General features: G+C 47.6%; 1 protein-coding gene across 13 annotated transcripts in view; it reads left to right on the plus strand.

Annotated features, from left to right (window-relative positions):
• The window catches only part of TPM1 (tropomyosin 1), a gene marked incomplete at its 3' end in the record, with an annotated part of 58,640 nt that overhangs the window by 15,502 nt on the left and 26,382 nt on the right, over window positions 1-16,756 (plus strand). For 6 of the 13 annotated variants that reach the window (XR_014541689.1, XR_014541690.1, XR_014541691.1 and 3 more), the window contains exons 2-3: window positions 9,510-11,705; window positions 13,267-13,392. Coding sequence is in view for 10 of the 13 variants with exons in the window: in XM_083586957.1 (XP_083443083.1) it covers window positions 11,592-11,705; window positions 13,267-13,392 (240 nt within the window). Of the gene's footprint in view, window positions 1-9,229; window positions 9,355-9,509; window positions 11,706-12,970; window positions 13,097-13,266; window positions 13,393-16,756 lie in introns of those variants that run through there. The other 7 variants (XM_083586951.1, XM_083586952.1, XM_083586958.1 and 4 more) reach the window with 6 other exon arrangements.

Raw genomic sequence — 16,756 nt, forward strand, 5'->3', positions numbered from 1 at the left:
AATGCTTACTCAGTTGAAAAACAGTTTACCCCAGAACTGGTGAAACCAGTCCTACAGATGCAGTCAACAGGATGACTCCGTTTAACAGAGGAGGAGGAGGAGGGTGAGGACAGCCACGCATGGGAGAAACTGCTGCTTCACTCACTAAGTGTATTGCGAGTCCTACGGGAACCTCGGTTGCTTGCCTGGGAGTCACAAGTAGGGCAAGTACTGCTTGTGTGGTTCCCTTAGGCCTCAGGATGTTGGGCCAGGTGGGCCTCAGGTCTGAACCAGCAGCCAGGCTCTTCCTGGATTTCTGTAGACAAAATGCTCACAATCCAGTGAAACCGACCCTGACTTTCTCCTTAGAAAGCAGCTCAGTCGTATTCTTTTCCTGAGGGTCAGCTCAGAACATTTTGGTGCCTTAGCCAGGCCATCCAAACATTGACTTTCATAAGCAGCGGTTCACATACATGGGATCCAGTCCACTGGGAAATTCTCTTGCAGAGCCTCCTCATCCTAATCATTCTGCAGAAGAACTTCCCTGTGGCTTGTACCTGACATGGGTCAGGCCTGCCTGCCTGTCTTTCTCACTCCTCCCACGCCCAGCGAGGGCAGACACTAACTTGCACAAAATTTGCAGGTGCTAATTTATGTGTAATGGTGAGAACTGAGGAACAATTCCTATAACCATTAAATAGAAAATGAAATAAGAGGCATATTGCTATCCTGGGGGAGATTGTGTCCAGACAACCTGTGTGCTTGCTCAGTCTGCTGACCAGGGGGTGACTTCAAGGCCACTCCTGCTCTCCTGTCTTCTGGTATTATTATTATTATTAAGTATTATTACTATTATTATTATTATATTACAATTTATTATATGCCCTTCACCATAAAAAGAATTAAAAACAGTTCCATGTATAAAAACAATTAAGAAATCGTAAAAATAATTCCATATATAAAAACATTTAAAATAGTTTCTCTACAGATGCAGATGGAGATAAATATCTCTACTTAAAATACTTATTCAAAAAGGAAGGTCTTTAGGAGGCATAAGGAATTGGGGAGAAATTTGTTTTGGTTTGAACTGAAAGGTGAATCTAACCCAATTCACACTTTACAAAACAAAATGTGAATAATCAGAATTCATACCTCTGAATTTTGCAATGCAGTTATTTATGTGGGAAAATGCATATAGTGAAAGAAAGGGTGCGTAAAAATTCATCTATATTTGTAAATCTAACATATAAAATGCTTTATATTAGGGCAAATTGGTTTGTAAAAAGTGTGTGTGAATTTTGCACAATAATAATAATAATAATATGACGATGATGATGATGCCAGTTGGCAGGAGACTACATTGCTGTGGCAAAGACCCAGGCTAAGTTGCAGGCCTTATATAGTCCTCTTGCACTTGCCTCCAGCTGCAGCACATCTCATCACCTGACTGGGCTTGCCGGCCTGCACCTGATTCACATAAGATCCACCCGGCCAAGGCTCGGCTCCTACAAACCCTCACAGTGCTCATTACAGGACACACAGCTACCCTGCACCTATCCCATTGCTCTCTAACCCTGTTGGGACCTGGGGTTTGGTGTGTGTTTTTAACTGAAAAACAAAATGGGGGGGGGAGGGATTGCAATATATTTCCTTTCCACCAACTCCTTTTTCTTCTGTTGCACAACCACACATACACCTACATAACATACAAATGTTTCTCTGGGTCATTTCACCCTTCTTCCAGTCAGCATTTCCTAGGCAGGCAGAGCAATTGCCTCAAGGTTGCTCAGAAAGACTGCTCTTTTCCAGAAGCCTGTGAGGCAATCAGCAGTGCCCTGCATGTTAAATGCAGTGATGCAACTAGTGTGTCCCTCATTCTTCCAGGCGGCACAAGCTGGCAGCTTTGACTTTAGACAACTGGACTGGTTGCTAAAAGCTTCTACCCTGGAGAGCAAAGTGGTCCCCTCCCCTTCGCAGACTAGCCCTGCCCCCAACATTGCATCCCCCAGTACCTGAGCATAAGGTGTGAACAACCTGCGCATACCTTTGCACATACAAACACATTGATGCAATGTGTGCAAATTGCTCCTGAAGGGAGAGGAAGTCTCCTTCCCCAATCAGGGATGCAGCCATGTAATTTTACTCTGGACTTCACAGCCTTAGGTGGATAGGGGCCTTCAGCCTCTTTTGACTGTATGTATGGTTTTGCCTACTTTCAAAATGTTGTGAGTCAGTCTTGCTGTGTTTGGTGACCCTTCCTGCTCATCTTCCTGAGTGGGGTCCTGAACCTCTTCCCTAAAGCCTTGCCCTGACAGTCCCAAGGTAGCAAAATCAGGCAGGCCTTGCTTTTGGGGGACTTTTTGTCTGGGGACTGGCATTGGTCTGAATCTCTCTCCCCTCCCCTCCCCCTTCTTACCTCCCAAGGCTTTCACCCTCCTGGCAACTATCCTCTGAGGCTGCTGTGTGGGCAGTGGGGATACTTGGCCACAAGTGGCTGGACAAAGTGACTTCCTTGCACATCTGTGAGGTGCACAAGGAGAGTAGGAGCCATTCCGAGCACAGTGCAAGGCACCCTCCTTTCTCCACCCCCTTAATTGACAGGTCTGTGCAGGCCACAGTTGAGGTGGGGAAAGAAGCCCCAAGCGGTGGGTGTTTGGAATTTCCCAGGGTGGAATCACAAATAATTGGTGGGGGCTGCAATTGTCCCATACGGTCCTTATACTCTGCAAACCTGATGAAATTTCCCTGCTGGGTCTTTTGAAGAATCTGTGCAAGCATGTTGTGTTTTTGTTTTACGTTCCTGTACACATAACTAGAGGAACAAGTTAAATTGCCAGATATTCAGCTCCCTGGGAGAAGCAAACTCTCACTGTAAACAAGAAAATTCTCATTCACAGATTTCAATGCTTGCTAAAGCATTTAGGGTTGGCAACGTTCTATCTTCCTACAGGGAAAGAAAGATTTCTGTACCCAGACTGGTTCTCCAGACTTCCCCCCCATGCCTGGGGCTCCCAAACCACATTCAACATCCTCTCTCCAAAGAGGAACTGAATGAGAGGTTTGTCAGTCCCTCCTTGTAAGTTGTCAAACAGGATGCTGCTGCCTGAAAGATGTTCCCTTTTGCCCAGAGGCAGTAGAAGAGCCTTCCTCTGTTTTAGTCATCTGGGCTCAGGCAGGATGTAATATGCAACCTTTCCTTTTTTAAAATTTTATATCCCACCCTTCCTCCCAAAGCGATAAAAACAATTTAAAAGTTCTGAAAGCATCTTAAAAACAGTTCCAGTGTAGATGCAGACTGGAAATAAATCTCGACTTAAAAGGCTTGTTGGAAGAAGAAGACCTTCAGCAGGCACTGAAAAGACAGCAGAAATGGCGCCTGTCTAATATCCAAGGGGTAGGAATTCCAGAGGGCAGCTGCCACAGCACTAAAGGCCTGACTGCTGTGACAAACAGATGATATTTGATCAGCTGGGTGTATGAGAGCTGAGACGATATCAGAACCTCAAGTGTCACTATTTTCCAGGGACAGTCCCAGATTTTTAGAAGCCATCCTGGTTTCTGATTTGATCCCAGAATGTCCTGCTTTTCCTTCAGATGTCTCTATTTTCATCAGAGAAATGTTGGAGGGTATGGTAGTGAAAAATCCGGATGCAGACATTGTTGGGCTTTTTAAAGTTTTGTCCAAAGTTGTTGAGCTTTTCTTGCAAAATCTTTTTTTTTAAAAGAGAGATTTTGAGCTATTTTTAATTAAATTCGCTAAAAGCTACACATCCAGTGTGGTGTAGTGGTTAAGAGCGGTAGTCTCGTAATCTGGGGAACCGGGTTCGCTTCCCCGCTCCTCCACATGCAGCTGCTGGGTGACCTTGGGCTAGTCACACTTCTTCTTTGAAGTCTCTCAGCCCCACTCACCTCACAGAGTGTTTGTTGTGGGGGAGGAAGGGAAAAGGAGATTGTTAGCCGCTTTGAGACTCCTTAGGGTAGTGATAAAGCGGGGTATCAAATCCAAACATCCGACATGGGCTTTCTGGATTTTCCCGGACATTTCAGTGATTTTCATCTGGACGCTGTTTACCAGGGCTGAATACCGGCCATGTCTGGGAAATTCCAGACGTATGGCAACCCTAGGTATGGAGTTGTGTGACCCCCATGAACCAAGGAGATAAGTAACTATACAACCTTTAGAGGACATCTGTATGGGGGAAGTAATTTAATGTGTGATGTTTTATTATGTTTTTATATATGTTGGAAGCTGCCCAGAGTGACTGGGGCAACCCAGTGAGATGGGCAGGGTATAAATAATAAAATGATGGTGATGGAATGGGACATTCCTATTTTCATTGGAAAAACATTAGAGGGTATGCAGTATTTTTTGGTATCATCTCAAGCTGCATTGGGGTTTGTATACCAGAACCAGAACTTTGAACTTAGCTCAGTAGCTAATTGGTAATTCTTTCCACAGCAGCGTAACATGGTGGTGATTATCCTGCCCCAGTGATCAGTCAGGCTGACCCATTTTGCACTAGCTGCAACTTCCAGACCAACCTCAAGGGCAGCCCCACATAAGAGTTCACTGCAGTAATCTAACCTGGATGTTACATGGAGCTTTTTGTGTCAGCCAACAGCTGAACAAAGGAGCCACCTCTACATTTCAAAATGAAATGAATGTTGTTGCCATTGCTGATAACCTAGACCAGCTTTCTGCATCAATGGGGTGACTTCCAGATGTTATTGGACTATGGTATGGACTGGTTGGATGCGGAGGAATGGTGGGATGTGCCTACTGGGGAACCACCAAGAGAAGAAGACTCAGAGGAGTGGTGGTGGGACAACAATGAATGGCTGCAGGGAGAAGAGGGAAAAGACTGGGGAAAGGAGGTGTCGGAAGCTGAAGGGGTAAACAGGGCTTAGTGAGCAGGGAGGGTCTGTGATGGAGAGCAGTCAAGGAACAGAGGCAGAAGCTGAAGCAGGCAAGTGGAAGGAGGGAGGTCAAGAGGCTGAGATGACTCAGGCAGGTGAAGAGTCACAGGTGTTGCCCCCCCCCCCCTGCTGCTGCGACAGGACTAGGAGTCCCCTCTGACTCCTAGAACCAGGAGCTGTATGAAACAGGAGCAGCAAAGACAGGCTTCACGCAGGCACAGTCTCCGATTGCTTGAAAGAAGCCCTGGAGAAGAGGAAACAAACACGGCTGTGGGGAGGCCAGGACTTTTAGTCACAGCAACTGGTTTCATGCAGTAAGACCTGAGTGAGCTAGCTCCAGCTTTGAACTGTGAGATTGACTGACAGGAAAACAACTGTCATCAGTCCCAGTCCACATGCTCTTGAAAAAACAATGGCACATTAATAGTGGATTTATTCTGCTTTTTTAATGGTTCTGTGATGCTTCCCCAACACCACCACACTGTCTGCAGGGGCTTCAGCACAGCGAAAACAAACCTAGAACATTTGGGCATTAAAAGTCACAGGGCTTCATCAAGAAATTACAAGGCAGGCAATGGTTGGAAATGAAGCGGTATGAATACCCCAAAGCTTTGGGATGCACAAATAGTGAGGAAAGTGAGATCATGTATGACCGTCCAGATAACATCATGAGCACAAATCATCATAAAAGTAAAGGTAAAGGACCCCTGACAGTTAAGTCCAGTCAGGAACGACTCTGGGGTTGCGGCGCTCATCTCGCTTTACAGACCGAGGGAGCCAACGTTTGTCCGCAGACAGTTTTTCCGGGTCATGTGGCCAGCATGACTAAGACGCTTCTGGTGAACCAGAGCAGCGCACAGAAACGCCATTTACCTTCCCGCCGAAGCGGTACCTATTTATCTACTTGCACTTTGACGTGCTTTTGAACTGCTAGGTTGGCAGGAGCTGGGACCGATTCGAACCACCGACCTTCTGATCGGCAAGCCCAAGGCTCTGTGGTTTACACCACAATGCCACCGGCGTCATGAACAATAAACAGGGCATGCGGAGCAGCCCTTAAAAAGTCTAGTGCTACCTTAAGGACTAGCAAATAAATGGTGGACTTCTGGAAGGTATGTCCATAGGCAAAGTACAGGGAGAAGAGGAGAGATTGTTGTAGCTTTTTCAACCAAGTGAGACCCAGAGATCAAATGCCAGAGGCAGGTGTTCCAAACGGGCACCTGGGGATGGTACTGCTGGGCAGCTGCTTGGCTTCAGCACCTCTGGAGGACCCCCCAGTGCTGCCACTGATACTTTATTCATTCTCCATTGGACATCATGTTGCATGATGTACATCCAAGAATGTAGGCAGCAGGAAGTGGGGGGAGCAGAGAAACGATTTCAGCCTGCATACCTCCCTCCAATTTATGCCACCGTCTTTTATGCCTTGCTGTGCTCTGACAGGCCTACATGCCTTTAGGCCATGTCCACAAATTACATATTCCTGATTCCCATCCCATTTAAGGGAATGTCTCTAAATTATACACTCAGTCACTCTAACTGCTGGCCCCTAACATGCTTCAGGCCTGCAGTTGAGCAAGACGCACCATTGCTTGGGAGGCCTGAAATATTTTGTGACCCCAAGCTGCCCACCCTCAGAAAAGGCTGCTCACTGCAGCTCTGTGTGATGTGCCTACAGTTTGAAAAAGAAGGAAAGATCTGGTAGCAGTGAGTGATGGAAGTGATGGATCTGTGCCCACGATCACCCTGAGAAGCCACTGCCAGTCAAAGGAGGCAATACCCAGCTAGATGGACAAAGAATCTGGCACGGGGCAAGGCACATTCCTCTCAGGCGCCCAGGGATTCCCAGGCCGAAGTTCTAGGGGAACAGGCCTGGGACCAAGCCGCTTCCTGTGGTCCACCACAGCACAGGAACAACAAGGCCAAGTGACTCTTCCTTGCTGGGCACCTCCATCTCCCCAAGCAAGAGTCATGCGGGTCAGGGGGCTGCATCTTGGGAAATGCGAGATCCAGCTGTATTCAATACCAAGTTCTCTCATCTTGTGTCAGAGCTATTCCACTTCAGGTAGCAAGGGAGGGCTCACGGGACAGGATTGTTTCTCCATGTGCAAAAATGGTTAATATGTTTATTTGGTTAATACATTCCACTACTGATACAAAAACAACTAAATCCCTGCATCTAGATAGCTAGTACACCCATGAAAAAAAGGCTAGACAATAACCCTGGCATGCTAGATTTATTGCTGCAGGGATTTGAGGTGTTTGTGGAAGAGGTTGCCTGCCTCTTCAGGGCCATGCACTGGGAAATATTTGAGTACTCTTATACACTGAGAGTATTATTCCTGCATTGGGATCCCTTCCAACTCTACAATTCTATGATTTTATGATTCTATTATTCCAGCCAGGCTGTGCTTGCATCCAGTTATCCTACTCCATCAGGATTGCTGCTTGTGTAGACATGCAGCCAGATTATCTGTTCTCAGAAGAGTTTGCCCATTGTATCCCTGTGTGAGTCAATGATCTGGGCCCCATGTCCTTCTGATCAGGTCAGTGACTTGTGGAGTATAAGAGGGCATCAAGTTCCTTTCAAGAGGGATCATGTTTTCTCTTAGAATAAACATTTTCAGGGGTGAGCACGATTCCAAAAAGATCCCGTTTTAACTCTGAAAAATGGAGCACTCCCTCGGCTTCCAATGTGTGGCGTGCCCTGCCTCATGGACAACACAAATGAATGTGGGTTTTTATTAATGTCATTTTAAGCAAATTGTCAGCAATTGGGGCGGTGGGAAAGGGGAAAGTGCAGGCTTATGTAGCTCAAAGCTAAATATTTTTATACCTCCCCGAACCTAACCTCTGCCGACGTCATTCCTCATTCAGTTCCCACATGTGTTGTTCCCATTAGAAATGTAATGACATGCCAAAATCTGATCTACCAGGGCTGCTGCAGTTACGAAAATATTCTTCCCCTGCCTGGCCTGTGAGTGAAAAGCAGAAAAAGGGTTTCATGAGCCAATCAGACCCTCAGTTGTGATGCTACCCTTGAAGCTAGTTTTCATCTTTTAGCCAGACTTTATGAAAAGCTTTATCTTCTGTTCATTTGTGGTGTTTTATTGTTTTGTTTTTATAAGCATCTGTTTTTGTAGTTTTGTATTTTAAGTAATTGTCAGCTGCCTTGTGGGGTATTTACCTTGAGAGACCTAAAAACACTTAAATAAACAAACGGACTTTTAACGTCCTCAAGGATTTCAGCTCCCCCTAAAAAGGTCGTGTGAACTCTGGTGTGAACACAGCAGAGTGTTTGCAAACTTTGAACTACATAGTCCAGGCACAGTCTCTGAGGACCCTGGGACTGGATACAGTTCTATGATAAGGGCAAACTTGGCTGTGACATGCAAGGCTGCCTTTAGGGCACTGGCAACACTCTGCAAACATTATTAATTTGGAATAGTGATCAGCAGCTTGTTTTGCATGGACAGTTGATAGTGCAGGTTAGAATATCCCCGCAGGGTATTTAGTTGCTGGCATGAAGCTGCTTTGACTCAGAAGTCATCCCCTTTGTTCTGAACTCTCTTCCTCCTGTCTTACTGCAGTGCAAGGGGAATTATTTTTTTACGCATGCTCAGGGATATTCTCTTCTTGATTAATGTGAAGTTCATCATACTGCTAGCATTTTTGTATTTATTTGGAACAAAGAGTGTGATGGATCATAGTATAGCCCCTGCCCTGTTCACAGGACTTATAAGAAGCAATCAGATCAGACATAATAATAATGATGATGATGATGATGATGATAATAGCAGCATTAATTTACTTACTTCAAAAAGGCTAAAGGTGTAAAAGGCAAAACACATAAAACAGTGTGCAGTATATCAATAAAACCATTTAAATAACTCATTAACAAAGCCAGCAGAAAGGACTCAGAAGTCTTCCCCATCTGAATATGTATGGGGGAACATCTGTGCATGCTTAGAAACATTCTCCTCTATACAGAGTTAGACCATTAATCCATATAGATTCTGCACTGGCTCAGACAGGAGCTTTTCATGAGCCCCACATGGAGATGGCAGGATTGAACCTTCTGCACGCAGAGCAAATGCTCTACTTCTACAGAAAGGTCTGTCATGTAGTTCTATGTTCGAAGACTGAGAACTGTCACTGGGGTGGGGGAGAGAGAAAGATTGTGGGGTTGGGACCTCAGTTTCCTGCAGCAAAGGAAGACTGACTAATCCAAATCCTCTCCCATATCTTAAAACAGGGCAATAAACTTTACTCTGAAGGTTAACCAATGAATTCTGGGGTTGATTAATCAGCACGGCAGCAAGTTAAGAGAGCACACTTGGTCTCTTTCTTTCTTTGACTGTTTTGTCTCTGGCATGTTATTGCAACAAGGAAATGCGGGGAGGGGGAAACAGAAATTTGTAACATGGCCTTTCCACTATAGCATTGTCTGAAAAAAATGTAAGTAGCATTTGAGTTGTGTGTACGGTACATTTGTTTCAATTCAAGCAATGGATGGGTTTTAAACTGGTTGTCCATCTAAGTTTTAAAACATGTTATTGCTTGATTTTATTGTGTTTCTTTTAGTACAATTAGATCTTGCATTTCTCTTACAGCACAAGAGGGGAAACCTGAGACCCAGGGACGCACCTGATGTGGTCCTCCAATGCCTTCTGAAGTTGCCCACTCTTCCATCCCATCAGGGCTCCTTTTTTCTGCTTCCTCATTTTGCCTGGATTTTTTATGTACATCTCATCATCCACACACTTTCTGTGCTTCTGCACACTAGTTGCTGGAAACTGCAGAAGGGGAGAGGCCTCTTGTGCTCAGGTTCTGCTTGCATGTTTCCCGCCACAGGCATCTGGTTGGCCCAGTGGTGTAGCATGGGGGGAGGGCTGGGGAGGCCATGGTCCAGGGGCCACCACAACAGGCTCCCTCATCAGAGCCTGGATCTGATGTGTGAGGGAGCTGCAGAGACGGGCAGCTTCCTTGCGCCAAACGCCACCAGCCGCAACTCCATTCCTGGGTCAAGCCTGACCCGGGGGTGCAGAGGAGAGTAGGCAGCAATGCTGCTGCCCACTTGCCTGGGCTGCAGCATGTGCCCGCCCAGCTGCAGGTCCATCCCCAGGTGAGGCTTGAGTGACCCAGGGCAGAGAGAGGCTGCGGCATGCGAGGCGTCTAGCTGCAGAACTCTATAGCCGGGTCAAGCCTAGGCATTCTTACCGGAGGTAGTAGCCATGGTGGACATCAAAGCCAGGTTGTCCTGATTCCAGATCAGTTAATCCAGAACATTTTTGTCTCTGGCTCCGCCCACCATAGGCATGCAGCCTGTGGAAGGTTATGCCCAAGGCAGTGCAACCCTCAACAAAAGAAATTGCCTACCCTTCCTCTATAGAGCCCGGCTCTCTTTCCTTCAGTGCCACCCTCCCAAGATGAGGTAGATCAGGCTGAGGGAGGAGTGGCCCAAAGATTCATGTTTTATAGGTTATAAATGCCATATATAATGACTTTTGTTGTAATTGTGATGCTTAGCTTGTTTTTCATTGCTGCTTTGTTAATAGTGTTCCATAGCTATTAACTGGTTTTTCAAAATTTTATTATAAGTATAATTTTATTGATTTCCAGTACATAACAATTACAAAAGGGTGGGGAAGGCAAAATCCCAGCTTGCCTCCCTCCCCACTCCAGGACCAATCAGTCTATTTGAGTTTGCCAAACTTCAAGGTTTGATTTCAGTGGCTGCCTTTCTTCAGGGTTATCAGTAAAGTATTTTATAAAGCGATTGTAATTGTTTCACTGATGATTTGTTAATTATTTTATATGGTTTATGCTGTACTTGAGAGGTTCTGTTATGCTGTATTACGATATTCTTTATTGTTTGCAAACCACTTTGGGATTCATTTGAATGAAAAGTATCTAGGACATACAATCAATTAATCCAAGGGAGTTGGAGAGCTTAATGGCTTGAGTCTGCCTTTGAACCTGCTTCCCCTTGGACTGTATAAAGGTAAAAAGAGCCTGGGAGGGGGGCGTCCATCGGGTCCATCACCCTCTTCAAGTTCTCACAAGATGCCCCAAAGGACGGGAAGGCGCAGGGCGCGCTGGCCACTTGCGCTCCGGAGGAATCTCCCGCTTCCGACGGCGGAGGGGGAAGGCAGCAACGGCCGTCCATGGTCTTCACCCGCCTCCTGGGAAAGCCGTCCAGGCTGCTGAGGGCCATCTTGGGCCGCGTCTTGGGGGAAGAAGCAGAAGCGCCGTCGGGCCGCGAGGTTGGACGGAGGCTCCCCGGCAGCGGCTCCTGCCTCCTCGCCCCGTCCCTCTTTGCCCTTATATAGGCATCTCTGGGATCAAATGGCAGGGAGAAGAGAAAAGGATGCGGAGAAGGAGAGGAGGAGGGCTGGGGAGGCGGGCGGGCGGAGGAAGGGCGGCGCGAGCCCTTTCCCAAAAAAGTATTGGATGTCTCCAGGAATGCACTCGGCCCCCGGGGACGGCGGTACTTATCTGCCCGGCGCGACTGGGGAGGCGCTCGCACTTCAGCCCGGCCCTTCGTCTCCGCGCAGCCCAGCCTCCTCCAGGAAGGCAGCTCCAGACGCAGCAGCAGCCAGACGCAGCACAGGTCCGCCGCCGCCGCCGCCGCCTTCGAGCCGGGACGCTCTTCTTCTTCTTGCCGCTGACCCCCGACCACCGCCGCCGCCGCCATGGATGCCATCAAGAAGAAGATGCAGATGCTCAAGCTGGACAAGGAGAACGCCTTGGACCGGGCCGAGCAAGCCGAAGCCGACAAGAAGGCGGCCGAGGACAGGAGCAAGCAGGTGGGCGGACGCCCCGTCGGGGCCCCGCAGGGGAGTGGAGGGAGTTTGGAGTGGGGCTGGGGAATGTGGGGAACCACCCCCCGAGAAGGCAAGGGGGCGCGCCAGCAAACGACCCTCCCGATTCTCGACGTGTTTCCTCGGGAGGAAGGTCCGTGGATCTCCAGGAGGTTCCAGACCGACGGGCTGCCTTCCCGGCGTTGGGTTTCTGGAGAGCTTTGTAAGAAAGAGGGCGCGATGGGCCGTCGAGGAAATTTGCCTAAAGTCGGGGGTGTCTTTCTTTGTTGCCCCTGGAAGAAGCTGGGCTCGTGGGAGAGAAGGGGCCTGCACCTCCTCCTGAGGAGGCTGAAGGGGAACGTTTCTGGACGGTGGCTCGACAGTAGCAGGCCCCGCTCCGCGGCTCCCAGGTCCTGGAGGAGGAGAAGCAGGGTGTGCCGGTGGGACTTTCTGACACACGGAGACACAGGCCGGCCTGCCAGCTTTCTGAGCGTCAGACTAGTTTTACTGCAATAAGAGGAGCAGAATCCCTACAGCAGGACCAGAAGCCTCTTTTCTCAGAAGTAAAATCCCATGGGGGTGGGATTTTACTTCTGAGAAAAGATGCAGAAGGCCAGGCGGTGAGGCTGCCCATTGGGCTCAAGGGCCCTGATCCTGAGGAGGCATGCCTAGAGGATTGAGCCCACAGCCTCCCTGTGGGAGGAAGCCCCAACATTCCCCCTTCTGCTTGGCTTCCAAGTGGGCATGAGGGTCCTTGCCATCAGTCAGCCCAGGCCAGCTCAAGCTTGTCATGACTAAGCCCCACTGAAAATAGTTACTCACAAATAACTTGTTTTGTTGGTTTCAGCAAGATTGACTAGTGATTAAGTATAGCTGGATTGGGGTCCAGTTCAAATCAGGGACTGTCTCCCACCCCACTTTTTTTAAAGTGATCTCCAGAGTGGGATTAAAAATAAAAAGAACAACCAAACCCTCTAAGTCAATAACTATATCTAAGCACAGGGTGTTGACTGGCCTGTGGATGGGGCTGAGTCCACGGCTCAGATCTGTTGCATCCTGCCTCACATGCCACTTGGTTAATGCCTTTTCTCCTGCTTCTGGTCTTGTCTGCCCATGTGATGGAGACTTTTTAAAATATTGTGCCCACTCATTCTGGGGTGGGTGGGAGGAATCCAAGAGGGTGGCTAAAGGCAGGGCAATGTCCCTGAACACAAATGCATCTGAGTGTCTTGTCTGTCTCCTCCTCTTTTGCCTCTAACATGCGTGGCTAGTTGGAGGAGGACATTCTGCAGTTGGAAAAGCAACTGCGGGTCTCTGAGGATGAGAGGGACCGGGTTCTGGAAGAGCAGCACAAAGCGGAAGAGAGCCTGCTGGCTGCGGATGAGAAGGCCACCAAGGTACCGTGCTGAGAGGATGCTAACGGTTCTCCTTCTCTCCCTCTTTCCTCCTTCTCTCCTCCTCTGTCCATCTGTCCTTCTGCACCTGCACCTCTCCTGTGCGCGATCACCTTGCCTGCTGCACCCCCTTCTCCCACACGTCCTCCCTGCTTTCCCCACGCCACAACCAGCTGGAGGATGAGCTGGTGTCTCTGCAAAAGAAGCTGAAGAGCACTGAAGATGAACTGGACAAATATTCTGAGTCCCTGAAAGATGCCCAGGAAAAGTTGGAGGTGGCAGAGAAAAAGGCTGCAGATGTGAGTACCCTTCCCTTTCCACCATCACACACACCACTAACACTTGGGCTGCCAACAGCCTATGCCATCTCTAAGGCCACCCAAGTCCATCTTCAGGGCCAGGCATCTCTTGACATGGGCGGATGGGCAGGAACAGACCATTTTCCTTGCATGATGACAGTCACCCCATCACCAAAGAGCATGGGTACCATTTGTTCATTTTGGGTACCTCCAAGCATGTGAAGTGCTACTGCTTCATAAGCTAAGGGGAAATATGTCTCTCGGGGGTCAATATGCAGGCAGAGGATGAAGGGATAATTGATGTTACATTTAAAATCTTTGCAACCATTCAAAAGACACATATTGATACACATAAAACAGAGAAGGGATGTAAATAATTAGGGTTGTTGAGTTGAGGCTCCAATGCATATAATGGATACCCAGTAGGTTACCAAAAGATGTCTGTGCTTAAGGATTTGAGGGTAGAGTTAGGCCAATGATTCTTAACTTCCAAACCATCTTCTGGTTTTGAAAGTCAGAAGGTTTGTCAAGAAAACTACAGCTGTGAGAACTCAGCCCGGAAGGTGATACTTGCTGGGTCTGCAGTCTGCAGGAGATAGATCCAGAGAATAAGCATCGGGGTTATATATAGCTCAGCACTTTATATGGTATGGGTGAGAGCTGCACCCTTTGCAGCCTCTCATTCCGCCCACCTGTCTAACCCTTGACGAGTATTAAATAGTCCCATGCATGTAACTCTCAGACATTTGTAGCTCCCCGTCCATTACAGTGCAAGGGAAATTCTTTCCAAGTAAAGACGTCCTCCCAAGTTTAGAGCGGGTGATGCACATCCCAAGCAGATGATGTCACTTATATTTCACTCATTTGAAAAATGGTAGCATAACTTCCATATACATAAGTGGTTTTAGAAAGAATGGGCAAAAGTGTGGTGTTTAATGAAGACGATCCAGTGCAAGTTGGAAGACAAACTTCTTTCTTATTTCTGCTCAGTCCATTGCGTAGGATTAAAAAAGAAAGTATTGTGCCCAGCCTAGAAAGGAATCTGTTTGACTTAATTTCAGCCATAGAACCACAGAATGACTCTTCGTCTGAGAGACAGGCTGCGTCTAATCTGGTTCAGATGTGTTTCCCCCGTATGTGGCATTCTATAGATGGAAGTCAGCATTCCAGCCAGCCGGTTTATTTAACTTGTTCAAAGGAACCGCATATAGATCCAGGGGAGATATTCCTTATAAGGAAAAGAATGCAGACTATTTTGAAATGGCTTGTCTCAGATGAAGGCTGGGGAGAGCTGAGAAATGCTACTGGATTCTCAGAAAGAGACTCTTGCCGTTTCCCTTTAATTCAGAAAGCAGGCACATTGGCTTGCAAATGTTGAAAGGAAAGCGAGAGCTCCTTCCCCATCCTGTACCTTTTAGGTGTGGGGTTTCTTTTTGTAGAAAGCAGCAAAAGGAGATCCAGTGCTGATTGATCTAGAAGGCCAACTTGCCTAGAGAGGAAATAATTTCCTGGACTGATTCAGAAAAATGCTTAGGGAAGGACGGATGTTAAATGAGTGTGCATGAGGAAGGGCTCCCTGGAGTGAGATCACCTTTACCGGCTGGGATTGGGCAACTGCGGGGACATTAGTCATGGGCAAAGCAGACGGCAGTCAGCCTCCAAATCACTTCCTTTGAGACACACTGGTTTGCCTGTAGTGGGAGGGAACGGCTTAATGAGTAACTTTAGGGTGTTGCTATCCTGTTCCCTCCGTGGCCTCCGCCAGTCAGCAGAGTCTTGGCAGGTGCCCTTTTACTGTAAAGGTGTGCCCTACTGTTCTAAATTGTCACAGATCCTACTTTCAGAAGCCTTCACTGCCAGAAAGCTGTAGTACAGGCAGCCCCATCTGAACTTGCTCTGCTTTGAAAACTATGTTTGCTATCAGGAGACACACAAACACACACACACACACACACACACAGAGAGAGAGAGAGAGAGAGATCAGTACTACTCATGCAGCATGTTGACTCGGGACCGAGTCCCACGGAGTAGATTGAGTGGGGTGGGGCTTGCTGGCTGGTAAGTGTCTAGGGATTGCAGCCTTTCAGCCCAATCCTATACTATTATACTCCAAAAGTAAGGTGAGTTGAGTAATCCGGGGCTTACTCCCCAGGTGCTTGAAATGGCAGCTGAAATCTGCCTGTTATTCCATCCTCCACTTCTGCCCTGAGTGCCTGTGTGTGTTTTGAAGGCTTCCTCAGGAGGTTTATGGTAATCCAAAATGGCCATCCGTGGGGGGGTTCCTCCCTCCCAGGAGGGTGAGCAGGCCAAGTTCCTTCTGGCTTCTGAACACAGCTTTCAACTAAAAATCAATTTGGATGACCAGAACAATATTTTCCATGTGCCGACCTCTGTAGGATATAATTCTGAACATGTGGAACATCCTGTCTTGTGGAAAGGAAACTGTTATAATGAAGAGGGCTAGGCAGCTTCTCTCTTTAAAAAAATACCCTCCTTGCAGACTTCTCCATTCATTTTTAAAAGGGGCATTTTTAAAGCAAACAATTGAAGCTCAGTTTAAATATGAAGCTGTGTGTGTGTGTGTGTGTGTGTGTGTGTGTGTGTGTGTGTGTGTGTGTTTAAAAGCAGAAACATCTACATGTAGAAACAACTAGTGCGCCAGAGCCACATGCCACAGACCGGATTCCTGGCGTACTCCTGTTGCTCACATCGTCACCATAGACAATGCACCTGGTTGGGGCTGAAAACCTGGCAGAAGTTTCTGTAGATGCTAAATGCTCAGTCCCAGCCAGGTAAGTTGTCGAATTACTGGGTTTTAAATATATATATATATACCTGGTGTCATGCTTAAACCGGGACTGGGGAGGAGCTGATTCTGCCATAGGCCAACACCCACCACACCCAACTTGGCAACTCATCTGACCAAGATTTGAAGCCAAAGTTTAACTGAAGTTGCAAATCCTAGTCAAACGGAAACCCTGGCTAGCCTTTGTCATAGCTCATATCAGTAGATAAGGTAGGAGTGAGGAAACCACTCCCTGTGGGGGAGCAGAAAAAGAGAGGCCCATAGCTCAATGGCAGACACCCCTGGTTTTTGCATACACAGTAGTACCTCGGGTTAAGTACTTAATTCATTTCGGAGGTCCGTTCTTAACATGAAACTGTTCTTAATCTGAAGCACCACTTTAGCTAATGGGGCCTCCCGCTGCCGCCACACCACTGGAGCACGATTTCTGTTCTCATCCTGAGGCAAAGTTCTTAACCCGAGGTACTATTTCTGGGTTAGCGGAGTCTGTAACCTGAAGCGTATGTAACCTGAAGCGTATTTAACCCAAGGTACCACTGTAGAAGTTTGGTGATCTGG

This window comes from Podarcis filfolensis (genome assembly GCF_964270895.1).
Source record: "Podarcis filfolensis genome assembly, chromosome: 14".
Lineage (NCBI taxonomy): Eukaryota > Metazoa > Chordata > Lepidosauria > Squamata > Lacertidae > Podarcis > Podarcis filfolensis.